Source organism: Dama dama, chromosome 7 (assembly GCF_033118175.1).
Source record: "Dama dama isolate Ldn47 chromosome 7, ASM3311817v1, whole genome shotgun sequence".
NCBI lineage: Eukaryota > Metazoa > Chordata > Mammalia > Artiodactyla > Cervidae > Dama > Dama dama.
In genome coordinates, this window is record NC_083687.1 from 6,195,621 (window position 1) to 6,213,541 (window position 17,921).

At 44.7% G+C, this 17,921-nt stretch overlaps 1 protein-coding gene across 7 annotated transcripts in view; it reads left to right on the top strand.

Moving 5' to 3' along the window:
- The window catches only part of DST (dystonin), a 517,500-nt gene that overhangs the window by 82,647 nt on the left and 416,932 nt on the right, over nt 1-17,921 (top strand). For 6 of the 7 annotated variants that reach the window (XM_061146340.1, XM_061146344.1, XM_061146341.1 and 3 more), the window contains exon 4: nt 17,688-17,895. In XM_061146340.1, the coding sequence (XP_061002323.1) occupies nt 17,688-17,895 (208 nt within the window). Of the gene's footprint in view, nt 1-17,017; nt 17,085-17,687; nt 17,896-17,921 lie in introns of those variants that run through there. The other variant, XM_061146346.1, reaches the window with a different exon arrangement.

The following is a 17,921-nucleotide window of genomic DNA, read 5'->3' on the forward strand; positions in this document are numbered from 1 at the left end:
TTGAGGTTAGCAGATCCACATTGTTGCATATAAAGGGGATAACCAGTGAGGATGGCACAGGGAACTATACTCAATATCTTGCAAAAATCTGTAAGAGAAAAGAACCTTAAAAAGAACATGTTTGTGTTATATAGCTGAATCACTTTGCTGTGATACCTGAACCTAACACAACATTGTAAATCAGCTACACTTCGGTTAAAAAAAGAATGAGTCTTTATTGCTGGAATTTTAGCCATCAGTGTGAAAGGAGGTGAGGAGTTTTTCAAGTCCTAAAAATGATATGCTTTTTGTAATATAATTATCCGTCATCACAAATACTGCCATTCTAAGTACTTTCTGTCTGGCTTTCCTTTTATGTTTTCCTTGTAGGATGCTATAATAATGCATTGAGTATCAGGTGTCAGGAATGCTTTACACACTTTGTCTCATTTTAATAGTGTCTAACATCCAAGGAAGTGAGTGTGAGTCCCTGCGTTTAGTCTATGGGCAGGTCAGACAGGTGAAACGACTTTCTCGGGGCAGTCTGCGTGGTGAGAGCTGGTGTGACTGTCTCAGGGCACTCTGCGTGGTGAGATCTGGGGAAGGTCCTGCCGGGTCTCCTCTTCTGTGAAATTGTGAAATGTGAGTTATTTGAGGTGTTTCTGCTTCCTTAACATGCAATAACCTCAGATATGCAGATGAAACCACCCTTATGGCAGAAAATGAAGATGAACTAAAAAGCCTCTTGATGAAAGTGAAAGAGGAGAGTGAAAAAGTTGGCTTAAAGCTTAACATTCAGGAAACTAAGATCATGGCATCTGGTCCCATCACTTCATGGGAAATAGATGGGGAGACAGTGGAAACAGTGTCAGACTTTAATTTTTTGGGCTCCAAAATCACGGCAGATGGTGATTGCAGCCATGAAATTAAAAGACGTTTACTCCTTGGAAGGTAAGTTATGACCAACCTAGATAGCGTATTAAAAATCAGAGACATTACTTTGCCAACAAAGGTCCGTCTAGTCAAGGCTGTGGTTTTTCCAGTAGTCATGTATGGATGTGAGCGTTGGACTGTGAAGAAAGCTGAGCACCAAAGAATTAATGCTTTTGAACTGTGGTGTTGGAGATGGCTCTTGAGAGTCCCTTGGGCTGCAAGGAGATCCAACCAGTCCATCCTGAAGGAGATCAGTCCTGGGTGTTCATTGGAGGGACTGATGCTGAACCTGAAACTCCAGTACTTTGGCCACCTCATGCAAAGAGCTGACTCATTGGTAAAGACCCTGATGCTGGGAGGGATTGGGGGGCAGGAGGAGAAGGGGATGACAGAGGGTGAGATGGCTGGATGGCATCACCGACCCGATGGACATGGGTTTGAGTAAACTCTGGGAGTTGGTGATGGACAGGGAGGCCTGGTGTGCTGCGATTCATGGGGTCGCAAAGAGTCAGACATGACTGAGCGACTGAACTGAACTGAACTGACTGAACATGCAGTAAATGTGAGTCTGGTTAGGGTTCCCCAGAGAAACAGAACCCATGGAGCACACACACACAGATTTATTTTCCAACATCTCTAGGTCAGTCAACAGCCTGGAAATTCAAGTTAAGAGTTGACATTGCAGCCTTGAGTCCGAATTTCATGGGACATCAGGCTGAAAGCTCACGTTGGGTTTCTGTTTTGGTTCATAAGGAAAATTCCTTCTTTTTTGAGAAAATTTGCTCTTTGCTCTTAAGGCCTTCAACTGCTTGGATGAGGCCCAGCCACATTATGGAGGTACTTTGCTTGAAATTGCATCTGAAGAATCCTCAAAGCAGCATCTAGACTGGCATTTTGCCAAAAACTGTGTGCCATGGCCTAGCTGAGTTGACATGTAAAATTTGCATCACATTGATAAATGGTTAATTTATTAATGCAGTGGTTTTCACTGAATAGATTTTTCTAAGGTACCTGAATTCCTTACCTGCTCACTTTCCTGATGGTTCTGATGCTGTGGACGCAGACACAGGACCAGGTCAGGAGGACGTGCAGTGGCCCCCAGGGAACGTATCTTCACTTATTCCATGGCGTGTGTATGCTTCTGGTAGGAGTCATCCTATTGTTTTCTGAACATGGATATCCACTAAAGAAATTTCTTGGTCTTTTCTTAGTGCTCAGACTGACTGGGAAAGCACCAGTTGAGAAGGAGAGAAGGAAAAAACCCTAAAGCAGGATTTCATGGTCAGGGGTTGCAGCTGGGAAGGGGAGGAGGTGGGGTTGGAATTCATACTGATCCCAAGTGTGCAGCATGACTAAGTGGGGAGTTGAAGAGATAGCTGTGCAGTCAGCTCTGCGAAAGCAGGAATAGATTTATCTTTTAAGTGCAGGAAAAAGAGTTTACCTATTTTCTTGTTAGCGACAATGGAAGTCAGAAAAACAGGAGTATTGATATTATTTTCAAAATTTTATTGAAGTCTAGTTGATTTACAATGTGTTAGCTTTTTCTATGCAGCAAAGTGACTCAGTTATACCTGTATTTATTATTTTTCCTTTCTTTCTCACTAATGGTTTATTACAGGATATTGAATACAGTTCCCTGTGCTCTGCGGCAGGGCCTCGTTGTTTATCCTTCCTATATATACTAGTTTGCATCTGCTAACCCCAAACTCCTGATCCTTTCCACCTCCACCTCCCGCCCCCTTGGTGGGAGATCTTGAAAGAGAGATCTGTTACAAACCAGAGGACTGACCACGTAGGGGCCTTGGACCACGTGGTGGTTCTGCATGGATCTCAAGTGTTCTGGGGCTGGGATAGGCAGCAGATCTTTGGGAAAACTCAAATGTCAGTGAAGAGCATTTGAAATCTACTTTGCACTGTAACGGGACTGGGTTGCTAGCAGCGTGAAGCATCCGGGGTGGGCCTTTCAGAGACACAGTGGCCCTCCTTGCGTTGGGCTCTGCTCGCTGCTCCCAGTCCGGCGGGGCCCACAGCACACAGTTACCCTCCCTGAACACGTGGAGCCGGGGAGCCAGCCCTGTCTTCCTCAGGAGGTGGAAGCCAGACGCTGAAAGCTTCATGCACTTGGCTTCATTTCAATAAAAGCTATTTTTTTTTAATGAAAAGCTAATTCTTCCACCTAATTGCAGTAGTACCTGAAGTGAGAGAATGGCTGTGTACAAGCTGTTATCTAGAGTCTCATTAATGAAGACAGGTAAAGAAATGAAGGTGTAAAGACAGCCTTGCTTATGTTTCAACAAGAAAGAATTGGTTTTTTTTTTTTTCTAAAACGTGTTTGTCTAAATTTTTGTCGTCTCCAACGATGAAGACAATGAATTTAAAAGGATAAAGCAATTGATTTTAAAAGGAATAAAGGAGAAGTGCACTGGAAACATACAAGGGTATCTCAAAGAGCTGAGGGCTTGGTGAGCGAGGATGGAAGGACAGATGTGAGGATGACGTGGATCTGCCTCCCGAGAACAGCTCTTTAATGTGACCTAGTTCCAGGCACTTCCGGTCTCTGTCTCTGTTTGTTGGTTCAGTGTTTCCTGGAATGACAGTCATACAGCTTACCTGGACTTAGTCCCTGCCCAGATCACACAGACATCTGCCTTCTCCCCCAGCACCTTCTTATTAGTTACCTTACTTTCCATTTTGGAGTAAGGTATGATCAGCTAGGGGTGTGACTGGGTAACATCAAGTGATGCTCAGGTTTCTGAATGCTCTCTCTGTGTTGGCCTCTGAGCTCAGTGCCTTTCAAGTGTCCCTCATCCTGCCCCCGCAGCCCCGTGTCTCCTATACTATTGTCTCCCACTTCTCAGATGAGCAAACCAAAGCCCAGAGACGCCCAACAGTTTCTCAGGCCCTAAAGCTTCTCCCCAACAACCAGGCTTTAGCAGGGCAGTTCAGCTCACTTCAGTTGCTCAGTCGTGTCCAACTCTTTGCAGTCCCCTGGACTGCAGCACGCCAGGCCTCCCTGTCCATCACCAGCTCCCGGAACCTGCTCAAACTCATGTCTACTGAGTTGGTGGTACCATCCAACCATCTCATCCTCTGTCATCCCCTTCTCCTCCTGCATTCAATCTTTCCCAGCATCAGGGTCTTTTCCAATGAGTCAGTTCTTCTCATCAGGTAGCCAAAGTATTGGAGCTTCAGCTTGAGCGTCCACCCTTCCAATGAATATCCAGGACTGATCTCCTTTAGGATGGACTGGTTGGATCTCCTTGCAGTCCAAGGGACTCTCAAGGGTCTTCGCCAACACCACGGTTCAAAAGCATCAATTCTTCGGCATTCAGCTTTCTTTATGGTCCAACTCTCACATCCATACATGATTACTGGAAAAACCATAGCCTTGATTAGCCAGACCTTTGTTGGCAAAGTGATGTCTCTGTTTTTAAATATGCTGTCTAGGTTTGTCATAGGTTTTCTTCCAAGGAGCAAGTGTCTTTTTAATTTCATGGCTGCATTCACCATGTGTGGTGATTTTAGAGCCCGAGAAAATAAATTCTGTCACTGTTTCCATTGTTTCCCCATCTATTTGCCATGAAATGATGGGACCAGATGTCATGATCTTTATTTTTTGAATCAGCATTAGAACCAATTGGAACCAGTCGAACTGGTTGGAAGCAGTCTGTTGTTCCATGTCTGGTTCCAACTGTTGCTTCTTGATCTGCATACAGATTTCTCAGGAGGCAGGTAAGGTGGTCAGGTATTCCCATCTCTTTAAGAATTTTCCACAGTTTGTTGTGATCCACACAGTCAAAGGCTTTGGCCTAGTCAATAAAGCAGAAATAGATTTTTTTTTTTGTAACTCTCTTGCTTTTTGATGATCCAACAGATGTTGGCAATTTGATCTCTGGTTCCTCTGCCTATTCTAAATCCTGCTTAAACATCTGGAAGTTCTCAATTCACATACCTCACTTGGAGAATTTTGAGCATTTTTGCTAGCATGTGAGATGAGTGCAATTGTGCAGTAGTTTGAACATTCTTTGGCATTGCTTTTCTTTGGGATTGGAATGAAAACTGACCTTTTCCAGTTCTGTGGCCCCTGGCATATTGAGTGCAGCGCTTTAAAAGCATCATCTTTTAGGATTTGAAATAGCTCAACTAGAATTCCATCACCTCCACTAGCTTTGTTCATAGTAAGGCCCACTTGACTTCACATTCCAGGATGTCTGGCTCTAGGTGAGTGATCACACCATTGTGGTTATCTGGGTCATGAAGATCTTTTTTGTATTGTTCTTCTGTGTATTCTTTCCACCTCTTCTTAATACTTTCTGCTTCTGTTAGGTCCATACTGTTTCTGTCCTTTATTGTGCCCCCCTTTGCATGAAATGTTCCCTTGGTATCTCTAGTTTTCTTGAAGAGATCTCTAGTCTTTCCCATTCTCTTCTTTTCCTCTATTTCTTTGCACTGGTCACTGATGAAGGCTTTCTTAGCTCTCCTTGCTATTCTTTGGAACTCTGCATTCAAATGGGTATGTCTTTTCTTCTCTCTTTCACCTTTCACTTCTCTTCTTTTCTCAGCTATTTGTAAGCCTCCTCAGGCAGCCGTTTTGCCTTTCTGCATTTCTTTTTCTTGGGGATGCTCTTGATCACTGCCTCCTGTACAATGTTCTTCAGACACTCTGTTTATCAGATCTTATTCCTTGAATCTATTTCTCACTTCCACTGTATAATTGTAAGATTAAATTTGATTTAGGTCATACCTGGAGGGTCTAGTGGTTTTCCCTACTTTCTTCTATTTCAGTCTGAATATGGCAATAAGGGGTTCATGATCTGAGTCACATGATCTCCTGGTCTTGTTTTTGCTGACTGTAGAGAGCTTCTCCATCTTTGACTGCAAAGAATATAATCAATCTGATTTCGGTGTCGACCATCTGGTGTTGTCCATGTGTAGAGTCTTCTCTTGTGTTGTTGGAAGAGGGTGTTTGCTATGACCATTGCTTTCTCTTGGCAAAACTCTGTTAGCCTTTGCCCTGTTTCACTTGTACTCCAAGGGCAAACTTGTCTGTTACTTCAGGTATCTCTTGGACTTCCTACATTTGCATTCCAGTCCCCTGTGATGAAAACAACATCATGTGCATCTTTTAGCTTCGTGACTAACAGCGTGGATGGTACTTTTGGTTTGGTCTCTGCAAACATCCTGTGCTAATACCTTAGGATTCCACATGCATGATCATACCCATGTCTTCTTTCCAATAGAAAGCCTCCCACAACCTAGAATGGGGTGGGAGGAACACGTGGGGAGCAGGATTGAGCAGGGGAAGGATTAGGAGCAAACCCAGTGGGCTCAGCAGTGTGGTGGGGGCGAGGTCCAGCTCAGTTCACAGTGACCACAGGCCAGCGCTTCCTGAGTCCTGCAGTGGGGTCCAGTCCCCAGGGTTCTTGGGGATGGAGCAGAATGAGACCAGCAAGGGCATCAGTAGGAAGGCGGCAGCACCGTTTCTGTTTGACACTAGTTAAGTGACATCTTTCATTGCCCTCTGTTTTATTTTGTCTTCTCTTCAGTTCCCTTCTGCTTCATTTTTAAACATCCCCCTTTTATTGATTACCATCATCCCTACATCCCTGCCTCTGTCATTCTTAATCTCTGCATGCAGCAATGTCTTCCTTGCCTTAGTTTATGGCCGGGCCCTAAAGTCAGATGCCTGCAGGGGCAGGCATCATAAATGCATAATGCGGCTAGTAAGCTCTGTGTTAGCCTGGAAAGCATGTGTTCTTTCTAGAAAGGGGAAACTATCTCTGGGATCAATGATCCACATCTGCATGTTCATGTAAAATTCCCAATTTTAAATGTTTGCCAATAATTTTTAAGTCAGCAGGCCAAAGATGTGGAAACAACCTAAATGTCCATTTATAGATGAATGGATAATGAAGTTGTGGTCTGTGTGTGTGTGTGTGTGTGTGTGTGTATGTGTGTGTATATATATGTATATGCCATGCTGTGCTTAGTCATTCAGTCATGTCCAACTCTTTGAGACCCCATGGACTGTAGCCCGCCAGGCTCCTCTGTCTATGGGGATTCTCCAGTAAAGAATACTGGAGTGGGTTGCCGTGCCCTCCTCCAGAGGATCTTCCCATCCCAGGGATTGAACCCAGGTCTTCACATTGCAGGCGCATTCTTTACCATCTGAGCCACCAGGGAAGCCACTGGAGTGGGTGGCCTATCCCTTCTCAGGGGAACTTCCCGACCCAGGAATCAAACTGGGGTCTCCTGCATTGCAGGCAGATTCTTTACCAGCTGAGCTACCTGGGAAGCCTGTATATATCTATATAGATACATAGCTATAATAGAATACTGCACAGCCATAAAAAGGGATGAAATAATGCCATGTCCAGCAACATGGATGAACCTAGAGATTATCATATTAAGTGAAGTAAGTCAGACAGAGAAAGACAGAGGCCATATGATGTCACTTACATGTGGAATCTAAAATATGACACAAATGAACTTCTCTGTCTATGAGAGAGACTCACAGACACAGAGAGGAGACATGTGGCTGCCAAGGATAGGGAGTGTGGCATTAGCAGATTCAGACTATCACATATGGAATGGATAAGCAACAAGGGCCTATAGTGTAGCACAGGGAACTGTGTTCAATGTCCTGTGATAAATCATAACGGAAAAGGAAATGAAAAAGAATGTCTGTGTATGGATATCTGAGTCACTGTGCTATACAGGGAGAAGGCAATGGCACCCCACTCCAGTACTCTTGCCTGGAAAATCCCAGGGACGGGGGAGCCTGGTGGGCTGCAGTCCATGGGGTCGCGAAGAGTCAGACACAACTGAGCGACTTCCCTTTCACTTTTCACTTTCATGCATTGGAGAAGGAAATGGCACCCCACTCCAGTGTTCTTGCCTGGAGAATCCCAGGGGTGGGGGAGACTGGTGGGCTGCCGTCCATGGGGTTGCAAAGAGTCGGACACGACTGAGTGACTTCCCTTTCACTTTTCACTTTCACGCATTGGAGAAGGAAATGGCACCCCACTCCAGTGTTCTTGCCTGGAGAATCCCGGGGACCGAGGAGCCTGGTGGGCTGCCGTCTATGGGGTCCACAGAGTCGGACATGCCTGAAGCGACTTAGCAGCAGCAGCAGTGCTATACAGGAGAAATTAATGCCACACTGTAAGTCAGCTATATTTCAGTAACACAAATTTAAAAAGTGGGCAGGGGAACACCGTGCGTCTTCAGCAGGGGGCCCCAGTCCATGGCCCGTTAGGAGCCGAGCCTCACAGCGGGGTAAGTGGCGGCGGGTGAGCGAGGCCTCGTCTGTACCTGCAGCCGGGCCACAGGGCTCAGGTTCCCCCTGGCGCCACCTCCTGCCAGATCAGTGGCGGCATAACAGATGTGATGTGCTTGAGTCATCCCGAAACCATCCCCTCCCCCTGGTCTGTGGAGAAATTGTCTTCCACGAAACCGGTCCCTGGTGCCAAAAAGGTTGGGGACCGCTGCTCTACAGGAGAGCCCTGTCAGCATCGCCCGTCTGGGGTGATACTGTGGGAGGAAGGCAGGGGGCTGGAGCAGTGCGTCTTCATCCTGACTTCACAGGGACCACGGGTGCTCCTGCATCAGACCCTTTCTCCTGATACACTTTGTGCTGTAAACCATACTTTTACACACATATTTATATTGTCCCATTGGAAGACTTATTTCACAGCCTAGTGCATGAAGATAAAATGATAGCATTTCATTATAAGTTGGCTCTCTTAATCACCTTTACTCTCCTGGTTGGATGTCAGGCTCTTCCAAAGCAGAAGCTTATGGGTGCTTAAGATACATTTTTTAATTGATTGGTATAAATAGGCATCCATTCAAAATATAAAGTTAAGTATTCTCTAGGTAAAGAGAAGTTTTCAGTAGTTTTTGTAATATGTTTCTGTGTTGTGGAACTATTTTCAGAGTTATGTTTTACTTTTCTTTGAGGCAGATTTTAAAAAATTCCCTTCCTGAGTTTGCAAAGCCGCTCAAGTGCAAACTAGTTTGTAGATGCTCAAATGCAAATTCGTTCTTTTTTTTCTTTTTCATATTCTTTTCCATTATGGTTTATTATAGGACATTGAATATAGTTCCCTGTACCATGTAGTAGGACCTTGTTATTTATCCATCCTGTGTATAATTGTTTGCATCTGCTCAAAGTCTGCCCAAAGTCTCAATTTCTCTCTCTCCTAACTCCTCCCACTAGGCAATCACAATTCTGTTCTCTACTTCTGTGAGTCTGTTTCTGCTTTGTAGCTAAGTCCATGTGGGTCACATTGTTTTAAAAACGCTCATTTATTCGGCTGTGCCAGGGCTTCACTGCAGCATGCAGGGTCTAGTTCTCTGACTAGAGGTTGAATCTGGGCTGGGCCCCCTGCCTTGGGAGAGAGGCGTCTTAGCCCCTGGACCACATTGGGGAGACCCTGTGTCGTATTTTAGATTCTGCAAACTAGTTCTCAGTGTCTCTATTTCTATAATTTTAATATGATTTCATTAAGGTTGACATGCAAAAAATTTTGTGGTATTTTTGAAAGGTTTTTGCAGTTTTCAAACAATTTGAAATTTTACAAATTTCAAACAGTTTGAAGCTGTTTTGATACTTCCCATGGCCTTTCTTTTATTTGTCTGTGTGGGAAGAGGATTTATGGAAGTGTGAGAATAGCCAGGGCTGGAGAATCTTGGGGTTGAAAGAACATGGAGTTGGTGTGAGTTGTCCTCAGTGAAGGCTTGGTCTCTTGGGTAGGAGGCCCAAAGCTGTCCTTACCTGAGCAGCTGTATTTTTTGGAATGATTTTCATCATTGTGAACTGACTCCTGTCTCCTGGTCATTTCTGTGCTTTGGACCGAAGTAAATACAGAGCAACTCTAATCCTTTTGGGCTCTCCAAATCTGTGGTAAGATGGTTGAGGGCTGTGAGCATGTTCTGTGTTCCTCTGAGGGCCTGGGACCACATTCTAGGGCACTTTGGTGTCCAAAAGACCCAGGTGGAACTCCAGCTCCACCTTGGACTGAAAGAACGCCTGTGGACAAGTGACTTAATCTCCCTAATTGTACCTCCTTACTGGGTTACTGTGAGGATTAACTTGGACAGTGAGTAAAAATGCTCCATCCAGCCCCTGACTTCAGTCACTGAATAAGCGATTTAGAGAGCGAGAACTTGCTGGTTAAATTGAAAGGAAGGAAGTCTTGCAGAATGCCTGAGAGCTGAGCCAAGACAGCCTAGACCTGAGGCTAGGCTCTTCAGGAAATGAGTCTGGTGCTTACCTTGTAGAGCATCCCTCAGAGCTACAGAAGGCGTTGGGGAGCACCTCTCCTGCCTGTATCCCATCAGTGAGGCTGGTTGCCCCGGAAACCTAACAGCAAGGACCACTGTGACCGGTGCACAGTCTTACACCTTGGAGAGAGTGTGTGTCCTCAATCTCAGTGTCCTTCTTTCAGAGGCTGATGAACTGGGCTTCTCCAATCACAAGGAGACCTTGGACTTCCTTCCCTTTCTGCCCCAAATCTCCTCCCTGATTTGGATCTAAGAACCTTCCAGCTCCCCCTCCCTTTGACCCCCTTCCACCCCTCCCCGTCTCCTCTAGCTTCACCAGGCTCTCCTCCTCTTGGTTTACAGTTGCTGCAGATCTTTCCTGAAAGGAGAGCATGAAAGCCAGGCTGGGTCCGACCAAACCAGGAGTCTCCCCGCTTACTCTTTAAAGGTAGCTCCCAGTTAAGAGGCTGATTAGGAGTCATTTCTTCAACAAGCGAGTGCCTGCATTGTTCAACTAGTTTTGGAAACATCTTAAACTAAGACAAGCACATAGCCCCCAAAGTTTTCCCTAAGTCATTTTGTCTTCAGTGGGTTAAACACATTTTCCAATATTTTCTGTTTTCTTCCATACCTATTTCTTTGTGGTAGAGATGGTTTTCCTTGAGATTTCTAAAATCAGATAATGTGCCCTTGCTTTTGGACTTATTTCCAAATAGAAAACTAGTATGGAAGAATAGTCTTGGGCCAGATCAAGTATTTTTACACACTGTATAAGAAGTCAGTATTTAGTATTTGTACTTACCTAATCAACAGAGTTTTAAATGAAACTGGATCTTCACTTATTCTAAATTTTGTTTTTTTGGGTGGGAGTTTATATAAAATGTGTAAAAATTATGTGATACTGCACCAATTTTGTGCTTCCTGGATTGTGTACTGTGAATAACGCAGAGGCGCCTTTTAAGTATCTTTCCACCTGTTGGAAAGATGCAGCTGTGATTGGGACAGAGGCAGAAAGATCTGGGGTCCCCTTGACGTCAGCATCTGTTTTGGTTCTTCTCCAATTGTCTATGAGATGGTCTGGGAGACCTGGGTTCGATCCCTAGGTTCGGAAGATCCCCTGGAGGAGGGCATGGCAACCCACTCCAGTATTCTTGTCTGGAGAATCCCGTGGATAGAGAAGCCTGACAGACTACAGTCTGTGGGGTTGCAGAGTCAGACACGCCTGAGCAACTTTCACATGAGCAATTACTTAGTTAGGGTCTGTCACCGAGGACATAAACCCAGGGGATCTGATCTTGTGAGAACAGGCCTGGACTAGGCAACACACACACAAACACGAAAACAAACCATAAAAGAGCTTGCTCTGTGTTTTTCCAGCCCGTCATTTTGAAAATATTCAAATTTACAGCAAAGTTGAGAGAGCAGTACAGTGAAGACTTACTGTTAACCTGTTGCCACATTTACCAATTCTTGTTTTTACTGAGACAACTGAAAACCAGTGCAGACAGCATGAATTTAGATAAGGATGCTTTTCTGCGTAACCAAAATACCATTTGCACACCCCAACAAATTAACAGTAATTTCCCAGTTTCAGCTAATAAACAGTTGGTGATCCAGGTTCACATTCTCCCCGTTGTTGTCCCTAACATGCCTTTTTAGCTTAAAGAGAAATTCAGACTCCCACTAAGGTTCGTAACTGTGTTGTTAGGCTTCCACTGTCTTTAAATTTAGCAGAGTCCCAGCTTTAGGTAGTGTCTGGGTTTTGTGACATTGACCTTTTTCCTCTTTGAAATAGTCCAGGATAAAATTATCTTCGAATATCCCTCAATCTGAGTTTGTCCAATTTTTTCCTCACAGGCTTTTTATTTTCTTGTTAAATTTTTGGAACTGTGCTTCCAGCAGTGTGCGGGTTTGTGAGAGGCCGCCTGCCCGCCCGGGGCCTCGGCCGTCTGGAGCCTCTCGGGGTCTTAGCTCCACACTGGTTTCTTGCTGCCTTCAGAGAATGCTGGGCAGAGGCAGCTTCCTGGCACTTTCCTCCAGATCCGGGTGCTGAGGCTGGGCGGCTTCCAGGGTAGGCAGCTCGATTGTACTAGTCCAGATCCCCTGCCGGGGTTTCAATTAGAGGGGTTATTGTTTAGTTCCCCTGCTAAAAATGTCGCATTATGTCATTATCCTGGCTTTAGGAGATGGGGGTTGTTTTTACACCATGGGAATGAATGGGCGATTAGGAGGTCACTTGAGCGCTCTTGGGGATCTGACTCAGTTGCTCAGACCGCCTTCACATGGAAGCTGAGATGAGACACAGCGCGTGGGTGTTTCTTTCCCACAACCTGCTGTGTTTGTTTCTGGTTGTAGAGATCCAGTCTCTCACAGTCCTTTATTTAAGGAAAATGGCCAAATATTAAAACATGATGACCCGGCCAGCTTTGTCTTTACTATCTTAATTACCTTTCTTCACTTCTGAATACTCCACATTCTTTCCCCCTCCCCACCTTTTTTTGTTTTCAACACGCAGGCCAAATGGGGTTGACAGTTGATGATATAACTTGGGGGCTTAGCCCGGCGCCAGTGAATCCCATAAAATCACACGCGAAGTTTGTGTGTGTTTGCTTATGGGCTCTGGTCTGAAGAGAGGTTTCCCTGGATTTCAACTTTTAGAAGTGTCCATGAGCCCCAGACAGTTAAAATCACTGGGTTAAATGGTTATTTCTTCCTATAGCCTTTGATGTTTTCTCTGACCCTTGATGTAGTATCTTTTCCTTTTCAGTAATCTTTTTTATACTATTTGTTTTACATTAAAAAATTATAAGGAATAAAGTTAAATTCATTCATAGTATTAGTCATCACCCAGAGATAACTGCTGTTTACACTCTGGTAGATAGTTACCTATCTGCCTATTTGTCTATAAATCATCTATCTTTCTATTCATTTCCACAGACACACACACATACACACAAAGTTTTTTTGTTTTTTTTTAATAGGACTCATTCTGTATGCACCATTCCCACTTTGCTAAATGTAGATCAATAACATTTTTGTTTAATTGCTGCAGAGTAGTCCATTGTGTGGATATACTGTCATTTATTTAATGAATTCCCTACAGACAGATGTTTGTATTTTAACAGGAATCAAACCTTAGGCAACAGGAGCGGATCAGGAGGAACTTGGGTCTTTTGCTGGTCCCAAGAGTTCTCTTCCTTTGTCTGACCTTCCAAGCCCCACATCGAAGGCGAGGCCTGGACTTTGGGTCACAGAACACGTTTGCTTTTTCCAAAAGAAAGAACTGGACTCACAGCTCTTTCCTCTAATCTCCATGGCAGAGATGTGAAGTGCCAAGTCATTTCAGATCAATAAAGAATAGTTTTGGAGGGTCAGTCAACTTCAAAGCGCTTCATTTTAATCCATTCTCAGGAAAAAGAATCGGAAAAAGAATATATATATGTATGTATGTATGTATAACTTGATCACTTTGCTGTACATCTGAAACAAACACAACATTGTAAATCAACTATACTTCAATTTGTTGTTCAGTCGCTAAGTTTTGTCCGACTCTTTGCAACCCCATGGACTGTGGCAGGCCAGGCTTCCCGGTCCTTCACCATTTCCCAGAGTTTGCTCAAATCCATGTCCATTGAGTTATTGATGCTCTCTAACCATCTCATCCTCTGTCGTTCCCTTCTCCTCCTGCCCTCAATCTTTCCCAGCATCAGGATCTCTTCTCAAGAGTCAGCTCTTTGCATCAGGTGGCCAAAGTATTGGAGCTTCAGCTTCAGCATCAGTCCTTCCAATCAATATTCATGGTTGATTTCCTTTAGGATTGACAGGTTTGATCTCCTTGCAGTCCAAGGGACTGTCAAGAGTCTTCTCCAGCACCACAATTCAAAAGCATCAATTCTTCAGTGCTCAGCTTTCTTTATGGTCCAACTCTCACATCTGTACAGGGCTGCTGGAAAAACCATAGCCTTGACTGTACAGACCTTTGTTGGCCAAGTGATGTCTCTGCTTTTTAATAATTTTTTTAGGTTTGTCATAGGTTTCCTTCCAAGGAGCAAGTGTCTTTTAATTTCGTGGCTGCAGGCACCGTCTGCAGTGATTTTGCAGCCCAAGAGAATCTGTCACTGCTTCTACTTTTCCCACTTCTATTTGTCATGAACTGATGGGACCAGATGCCATGATCTTAGTTTTAAGCCAGCTTTTTCACTTTCTTCTTTCACGTCATCAAATATTTAAAAAAATAAAAAAGAAACAGAAAAACAGTTATCAATGGTTCATCCAGTTTGCCTGATATTACGAAAGGACAGGTGAGTGGTAGAATTTCCCCCCTCCCACCTGGAACACTTGTTGTAGAAAATGTGCTTTATAAAAAAAAAAGAAAGAAAATGTGCTTTATTCACTGGCATGGATGCCACTGACATTATAAATGAATGCAAATTTATTAAGATTCCAAATATATTTTCCCCAAATTTGAAGACAGAAACCATAGACAACCTTCATTCATTAAAATAAAAGCATTCATTGAATCACATATTTGTAACCTAAAAGACTAAATTCAGTTCAGTTCAGTTCAGTTGCTCAGTCGTGTCCGACTCTTTGCGACCTCATGGACTGCACCTCCCTGTCTATCACCAACTCCCGGAGTCCACCCAAACCCATGTCCATCGAGTCGATGATGCCATCCAACCATCTCATCCTCTGTCGTCCCCTTCTCCTCCTTCCCTCAATCTTTCCCAGCATCAGGGTCTTTTCCAATGAGTCAGCTCTTCGAATTAGGTGGCCAAAGTATTGGAGTTTCAGCTTCAAAATCAGTCCTTCCAATGAACACCCAGGCCTGATCTCCTTTAGGATGGACTGGTTGAATCTCCTTGCAGTCCAAGGGACTCTCAAGAGTCTTCTCCAACACCACAGTTCAAAAGCATCAATTCTTCGGCACTCAGCTTTCTTTATAGTCCAACTCTCACATCCATACATGACTACTGGAAAAACCATAGCCTTGACTAGACAAACCTTTGTTGATAAAGTAATGTCTCTGCTTTTTATTTTTTTATTTTTTTCATTTATTTTTATTAGATGTCTCTGCTTTTTAATATGCTTAAGCAGTCATTGAATCATACACTTGTAACCTAAAAGACTAAATTCAGTAGCCCTTAAAAGGTGGCCAGTTTAGTCTCTTATCTTGTTGGCAGCTAAAGAGCCAACAGCAAACACCACGAATTAAAATAGAAAATTCAAATTAAATAAAGCAGCCAGATAAGGCTAAAAAGATATAGAAAAAATATTTCTGTGTTGAGTGCATATGTCTGAAATTTAAAAAGTGAATTAAAAGGTAATTCTCAGAAAATGAAGCATGTAAATGATTAAAAAAAAAAAAATCTTAGTTTCCAAGGTTCACATGGGCCTAATTTTGTATAGTTTACCTTATATTTAAAGAGTGTTCATAAAGATTGTTGTGGGGAAAACCCAAATGCTTTGATGGTTAAAACACTCAAGTCCTGCAGCCTGGGGAGACTTGGCTGTGTGCAGACCAGCGTGCTTTCCCTCCATCTGCGTGTATATTCCCCTGTGCTGTTGAAAGAAGTGCTGCTGATTGCCTTGTCTTCCTCTTACCCTTTCACCAAGGACATGTCCAGCTTAGAGGCTGCACCAGTCAAACACCCTTGGGTCCAGGGTCGCAAGTGTTCCCATCTGGCTGGGTGATGAGTGGTGTTTATGTCATGGCATAAATCATGTTTTGCTCTTCCATTAGCTGAGACTCTAATCATTAAAAAAATTTACTTCATCTACAAAAATCAATAATAGGAGTTTTTTGGATGGGGGCGGTCCTTTAACCATTTTTCCCCCAAGTCTGTCTATAAACAATCAAATGACTACCCTCACTGGAAGAGTGCGTGAAACAAGAAATACAAGCCCACAGATAAAAGATGATCTTTCCTAAGGACAGGTAGGAAGCGAGTTTAAGGAAGACAGAAGGCAACCAAGGAAAGCTGTTGCCCTTTTGAAAGTCTTTAAGAATGTCATCCTTTTTCATGGACCTACACAGCATCACAGCCTTATAGAGCTCAAGACGAATTTTCAGAAAAACATGGAAAATAAAGTAAGTTGATAGTAGCATCCTGTGACTGACTTAATGCCTCCTCACAACTCTGTGGATTCCAGTGAATACAGAAAATCAGTGGTATTTATTTATTTGCCTGGAATACGATTTCCACTAAGAAAGCACACAAAATCTAAATAAATTGATACTTAGCCAAAGCGATGCATTTCATGTAAAATGGAAAACTGCTTTTGAGGGGAAAGAGTAAAGCCAAAGAGAAATCTTAGACACTTTTCAGGAAATAGTGCGTTTGCTTTTAAAATGATGGTGTTGGTCACTAGACCTGCGTCAGGACCTCACGTCGGTCACGCCAGATCCTGATTCACTTCTGGTTCATCCCGCAAGCTTTGGGAGGTTGTCAGACAGCCGGCTTTTTTTTTTTTTTTCTTTCCCCCATGGATGCTTTATCTTGTTTATATCCGTGTTCACAGCACAGTTAGCAGCCTCTTTTAGATGGTAAATGGGTGGCTCACTAAATTATCACAAACTTAACCCAACCAAAGAGGCAGGGCTGATGACTGGTCCTTTTTCCTGCGGGGCACACAGAGCCGGCCACGCCCTGCACCCGGCTCCTGGAAGGAGGACCGAGCTCAGGCCACGCACTCGGTCCGAGCGGTGTCTCCGGTTTCCTCGTGTGATGACGGGGCGGGCCGGGGAGCTCTTCCCCCTCCCCACCCGCATCCCTCCGTCTCCATCCCTGGCAGCTGTTCCTCTGCTCGAAGTTTATATGATCTCCAGAGCTCTAAACCGGGTTCAGACGTTTGTTTACTGGTGCTGCCTTTGGCTTCTGCAAACAGCCTTTTGTGCCCTCCAGGTCTGCAGAAAAGGCTCTTCTCAGAACCAGCCCCTCCTCCCTCCTTCCTCCAGAAGAGTCTGGGAACTAGCTTCAAGCTCAGGAAGAAAAATGAACTGAAAAGGACGAGGGGCTCAAACCTGGTCGGAGGGGAGACTCGGAGGGGAAGCGGAAAGGAGTCAGGACTCAGCATCCTGCGTTTGTGCTTTGTGTTTGCAACTTGGAGCGAGTTGCATTAATGAATTAAGCAGCAGCTCGTAATGGAAAATCTCGGTCCCGGCCTGGTGGGGGAGCCAGATACTATAGATTTGTAACAGGAAGGCTGTGGATTCTGGCTTCATTGTTGGGCCAGTCATCTGTGAGCTGGTGGCCGGACCACAGGCCACACACTTGGGTGCCCATCTTCCTGGACCCGGAGCTGCCCAGCCCTTGTGGCTGGGGTTGGAGCCGGGACCCGGGGAAGATGGTGAGCGCCGGGGTCGGCCCTGGGACGGGTTCCCCCGCCGCGCGGAGGAGGGTGCGGGACGGCGGACTCCCTTTGGGGGTAGGGAGGGGGCTGCTGAAATGGACGCGCTGACGCGAGTGCCCTGCCGTTGATGCTTTTCTCTGTGTCATCCCCTGTAGAGCTCCGGGAACGCGTCCTATCGCTGCTCTATGTCTTCCTCTGCGGATTTTTCCGACGAAGATGATTTCAGCCAGAAATCTGGCTCTGCATCTCCAGCTCCTGGAGACACCTTGCCCTGGAATTTGCCTAAACATGAGCGATCGAAAAGAAAGATCCACGGGGGCTCCGTGCTGGACCCTGCGGAGAGGGCAGTGCTTAGGATCGCAGGTAAGAACGAGCAGCGGGGGGCCCGG